This window comes from Poromitra crassiceps, assembly GCF_964638095.1.
Source record: "Poromitra crassiceps genome assembly, contig: HAP1_SCAFFOLD_1756, whole genome shotgun sequence".
Classification (NCBI taxonomy): domain Eukaryota; kingdom Metazoa; phylum Chordata; class Actinopteri; order Beryciformes; family Melamphaidae; genus Poromitra; species Poromitra crassiceps.
The window spans coordinates 9,246-15,446 of NW_028150658.1; the positions used below are offsets into that span (position 1 = coordinate 9,246).

Consider the following 6,201-nt stretch of genomic DNA (forward strand, 5'->3'; position numbering starts at 1 on the left):
TGTGTGTGTGTGTGTGTGTGTGTGTGTGTGTGTGTGAGCACTGAGCAGACTGTGAACTCGGAACTGCATGTGTGTGTGAGCAGACTGTGAACTGTGTGTGGGCAGACTGTGAAATCGTGAAACACAAAGTATGAAACAATGTGATGTTGCTGTGTAATAGAGCACTTGAGTTATTCATTGTATAGATTATGTCGATGATGATGTGTGATGATGTTGTCTGTAACAGTCTGTTGTTGTTGATGTTGTCATTTGGGCCCAGCAGTACTGCCCTCCATGTTGACTGAAATTAAATGACATTGCTTGCTATAACATATAATATGCTTGCTGAGACATTAAATATAAAAATTGAGATGGAGTATAAAAAAAGGCTGCATTACCTGCTATTGAAAAGTACTGTGGCTGAACTCTGGTTATGAACTCATACAACATGTGTCCCATGTCAAGAGCCTATAATACTGATATAATTCAGCTTACTGCGGCATACAATTAAAGTCTGTCTTTAATGCTATAGACCATTCCTGTGAACAAGCAGAAATGTATCTTGACCAATAAGCTTTACTTTCAAAATAAACACAACAATAATATTATTAATAATAATGATAATGGACTTTATTTATAGACAGAATTACAAACTATTAAATGTGATTTACATTTATATAAAAAATGTGATCAATAATTAAAAACAAAGAGTAAATAAGAATGGGCCTAGCTTTAGCTTACTATCAGCAGGTCTTTGAGCCAATCTGTAGATACTGTATTATATTGTGTGATGAAAAGTGTTCCCTTTAACTCTACTCTCTGTTATTAATCACTCTCTAGGACCTAGAGTGAGTCTAGGTGGTAGAAGGCTCCTCCCATCTCTTCGCTTCACCGCCTCTTTCGCCTCCATTTCTCCCACCCTCTTCTCTCTCTTCCTCTCCTCCTCCTACACGGAGCTTACCCTGGTGCCGTCATTGTCTGACAAACAATTACATGTGGTTTACATCTATATATATATATATATATATATATATATATATATATAAAATGTGCGCAATAATTAGGTCCACGGCGCCTATACCAAATTTGGTGTTGTCAAAATTAAAAAGCAGATGTCACATTACTGTTCCAGCTGTTAGATGGTTATTACACCATAGGCCAGACCAATGTTGACAAAACTTATATTGACTAGAAGCCTCCCTGAACATGCATACCAAATGCAATTATATCATCATACTTATTTTTTTTTATTTTTTTGCATTTTTAGTGCCCCCTACTGTTCAATCATAAACCAGCTATGCAGACATGGTCATCATTGATGATATCTGAACATTTACACAAAGTTTTGTGATCATTGGATAATCGGTCATCAAGTTATGACAATTTAGCTGACAGGTCACCCACACCCTCTCACAAATGTAAAGATGGATATCTTCAAAACGACAGTATAGATATCAACAACCTTTTTTCTTTTTTTTTAAATGAGATATGTCTGTCGATGCTACATGAACATTTTTGGTGATCGGTCAAACGGTGTGTAGGAGGGGATGTTCAAAATTTGTTTTTCAAAAAATCCAAAAGGACCTTGAGGGTCCTTAAGGGTCATTTGTAGAGCAAGGTCAGCCGAACATGTGTAAAAAAAAGTTTCATGAAAATCGGACTTAGGCCTAGGTATGGCCTAGGTATGGCCTTTCAAATTCTGAATGGTAATAACCTTTAACTATAGCACCTATCAGGCAGATTGGGGAAATATTTCTGGAGCTAGTAATGGATGCCAATATCTGTCATTAGGCCAAATTTGATGTATCTGTACCAATTCACGGGAATGTGTGCCAATGCGGACACATCTGTAAGTGTTCCGGACTGAGTGACTGACTCACCCGAAAATGCCTCCTTATGACCACCACAGGCGCTGTGGTATTGCAAATTGCTCTAGGTGGTAAAAAGCTCCTCCCATCTCTTCAACTCCTCCCCCCCCTTGACCCCCTTCCTATATGGAGCTGGCCCTTGTTTTGGCGGTGTTGTCTGTGTTGCTCTATCTGTTCACTTGATCCCTGGTCATCCTGCACCAACACAAGCGGGCGAGTAGCTTGTCTACGGCTCCTCTCCTCATGAAAACATACAGAACCAAGTCCACCAGAGGACTGAACTGGACAAAGCTAAGAGACAGGCTAGGAGAAATTTCAATTTTTGAACTTCCTTCCACCAGGAATGCAATGATCGTGGGCAGGAATAACAGTGTGTAGTTTAGGAGCACCAGAACCAAGACTCCCACGAATCGCCGTTTTTCCTCAAGGGGGACAGAGGAAGCAGACAGAGCTTTGAGGGTCCCAACCAGGAAGAAGATGAGCAGAGGGAAGGGAAGGAGGAGGGAGCTGGCAAAGAGGGTTAATAGTAACGAGGTGTCAATAAAATACATGGGAATTAAGTGGGCGATAGAGAAGGCCCAGACGATGAAGGAGACCACCAGAGAGACCTTGATGTTTCGTCCACGTCTACGGTACCACAGTGGACAGGCGATGCCCAAATACCTGTAAAACAAGATAGATAGCTATATATACTGTACAAAAATATGAATGCAACACTTGTTTTTGCTCCCATTTTTCATGAGTTGGAATAGAAGTTATTTTTCTATGTGCACAAAAGGTTTATTTCTCTCATATTTTGTTCATAGATTTGTTTATCCGTGTTCATGAGCATGACACGTCTCCTTTGCCAAAATACTCCATCCACCTGACAGGTGTGGCATATCCAGATGCTGATTAAACAGCATGATTATTGCACAGATGTGTCTTGGGCTTGTCACATTAAAAAGACACTCTAAAATGTGTAGTTTGATCACACAACACAATGCCACTGATGTCACAAGTTGTGAGGGAGCATGGAATTGGCATGCTGACTGCAGGAATGTCCACCAGAGCTGTTGTCCATAAATTGAATGTTCATGTCACTACCATAAGCCATCTCTCATGTGTTATGCTGCCTTCAAATGGAACTGGGGAGCTTGTAGTTATGACATGGTTACGATGTGGTTACCACATGGGAAGTTGTGTACATTTTCATCTGATCACTTCTCAACACCAAGTGGCACCCGGCCTTCATCCACCTGCCAGGAGTGGCATGTCATCATGCTGATTAAACATCATGATTATTGCACAGGTGTGCCATGAGCTGGTCACAATAATGCTACCTTCAATGGGGTCATGTTTACCGTGTTCACGAAAATCCATAATATGAACGCGGTCACGGCTTCGGAAATGGACATTTTCTGAAAGCTCTGAGTTCACGATATTATGGTGTCTACAACTTCCCATGTCATTTTAGAGTGGTCTTTTATTGTGACCAGCCCGAGGCACACAGGTGTCTGCAATAATCATGCTATATAATCAGCATCTGGATGTGCCACACCTGTCAAGAGAAGTGCTCACTAACACGGATTCAAACAAATTTGTCAACCAAATTTGAGATAAATAAGCCCTTTGTGTGCATAGAAAAAGTATTGGGTCTTTTATTTCAATTCATGAAAAATTGAAGCAAAAACAAAAGTGTTGCATTTACATTTTTGTTCAGCAGATATATAGATGCATCAGAAACACATGCACGCGCACGCATGCATGCACGCATGCGCGCACACACACACACACACACACACACACACACACACACGCATGCACACGCACACACACATGCACACACACACACACACACACACACACACACACCCACACACACCCACACAGATGGTTAGTACCTTTCCAGGGCTACACACACCATGAAGCCCACGCTGACCATCAATCCAAAGTAGTAGATGTACAAGATGTAGTCTGATGTTGTTGCCTCCAGGATGACCATGCAGCACATCTGGATGAGATTGGAGATGAGGAGGTTGATGACGTAGATTAAGATCGGAGCAACTTGGCCATCTCGCACCTATAGGAACAGTGAAATAAATAAATAAATAAATGATAAAATAATAAATAAATAATATATAATACATAATAATAATAAATAAATAAATAAATAAATAAATAAATAAATAAATAAATAAATAAATAAATAAATAAATAAATACATAAATAAATAAATCATCCAAAAAAAGAAAAGAAAAGAAAGTGGGGCATCTGGGTAGTCTAGAGCTAAAGCCACCACCGCTGAGACCTGGGTTCAATTCCCGGCAGCGGTACTTCCGGTTTGGTTGGGCATCCATACAGGCACAATTGGTCGTGTCTGCGGTGGGAAGCTGGATTAATGTAATGTTTCTGTGTTCAATTTAGAATGTTTTTGTTGTAAAGTTAAAACCATCTTAGGAAGGGGGGGACCGCATCGATTTTTTCCTTCCCGTTGTTATTTTTTGTTCTCGCTTAAACCGAATGTTTTATGGTCACTGAAGATTCTCTGGAAGACCTTTTGGCTTGGTTCGAGCCTTAAAACTCGTTATATTTGAATTTACCGAAATGTCTATGGAGAAAATAGACACGGAACTTACTTCCGGGGCAAATTACGTCACAAAAAGTCACGTGCCTGTTGAGCTCTATAGTCGTTTGTTGTTAGTGCTGCTACTGGGGCACGCTAAGGGGCACGGTGGCTCAGTGGTAGAGCTGTCGCCTCACAGTCAGAAGGTCCTGAGTTCGTTTCTCACCTGGGACACTCTGGGCGCTGTGGTTGTGTTCCCCCCCATATCTTCAGTGCCTACTGCCCAGGTGGGGTATCTCGTCGTAAGGGCCTTTCTCTCTGTGTGGAGTTTGCATGTTCTCCCCGTGCTCCCCCAGGGGGTTCCTCCGTATATAACCCCCCCACTAAAAAAAACATGCAGAAGATCAGATCGTCATCGTCATCTGACCAGTGACGACAACACCCGAAGCTGGTCCCCGGGCGCTGTACGAGAAAGCGACCACTGCTCCTGGCCTGCCCCCCGGAGGAAAGGACATGCCTGGATGGGTTAAATGCAGAGGACACTTTTCACCGGGCACCGTCAGCATGAGTGTGTTGTGGCTGCATGCATGTGTTGTGGTGTTCGTGTGACAATAAAATACGGGGCTTGTCCCGTTACGAGAGTTTTTTTTTTTTTTTTTTACTGTGCACCCCGGTCTTTCTTTCTTTCTTTCTTCTTTCTTTCTTTCTTTCTTCCTCTCTCTCAACCCAACCGGTCAAGGCAGATGCACACACACCTAGAGCCAGGTCTGCTCGAGGTTTCTTCCCCGTTAAAGGGGTTTTTCCTTGCAGGTGGGGCAAAGAGCATTCTGTGGAGCAGCAGGGTGAACAGGCACTGCACCCGTTTGAATAAATGAATTAAAAGAAAGGATTAGCACATATAGTAAAACATATGTGTTGTGTTTCTTCTCTTATAATAACAGCAATAAAATTATGAATTGAACCACAAGATACCTGTGTCTTTACTTTTCAAGTGCAAATTCAATGACACAGGTATCACTACAGTGATGATCACTTGATGAAATAATGGTTGAACAAAGGCACAAATAAATTAAATACCTGAATCAAGGCTAGGATGAAACATTAAGCAGAACTTGACAGAACTTGCCTATACATATCAATATACAACTGAAGTTCACAAAGACAGACAGACAGACAGACAGACAGACAGACAGACAGACAGACAGACAGACAGACAGACAGACAAATTGATCGTAATTCACACACCAGGGGATACAGAGCACAGAAGGCCAGCAAGGTCAAAGGAAGGCCGATGACGGTGATGATAGATGTCATCACACTTCGAGCGGTTGCTATGCGTTTGTGGTAGACATCGTCATAGTCGTCGGAGTAGTTGTAATAACCGTTGGTGTTGTACTCTAAGGTGGTGGTGTTGTTCAAAGCTTCCATTCTTCAGAGTGAGATCTGTTGTTGGGGAATGCAGATGGGATAAAGTGAGAGGGTTTCATAGGGTGTGATTTCTACCACCAACGGGAAACAGAAGTTTCCCATGCATCCAGATTACCCGATTACCCCACCCATGTGTTCCACTCAGCAGTTCAGTTCCTGCCATCAGGGCCGCAGACTGAAAGTTGAAATGGCCAGGAAGAAGCTGTGACCATCCTCAATAAACCTGTTTAAAAAGGCCCAACGGAACTCGCCTGCCCCCTAACCCCCCTAACACCCACTGTCACACACGTGTGTGTGTGCGCACGCACAAACTCCACCGCCCGTTTTAATGTAGATTATGTATTTATTGTAAGTACTGCTAGGGTGTAATATGCCTTGATG

General features: G+C 42.2%; 1 protein-coding gene across 1 annotated transcript; it reads right to left on the reverse strand.

The window, feature by feature from the left end:
• Nucleotides 1–2,014: 2,014 nt before the first annotated feature.
• LOC310772025 (uncharacterized protein) lies at nt 2,015–5,820 on the reverse strand (the record flags this gene model as incomplete). The annotated part of the gene is made up of 3 exons (XM_083664498.1): nt 2,015–2,510; nt 3,731–3,909; nt 5,638–5,820. 3 exons carry the CDS (start codon nt 5,818–5,820, stop codon nt 2,015–2,017), a joined length of 858 nt encoding a protein of 285 aa, XP_083520624.1.
• Nucleotides 5,821–6,201: the final 381 nt, after the last annotated feature.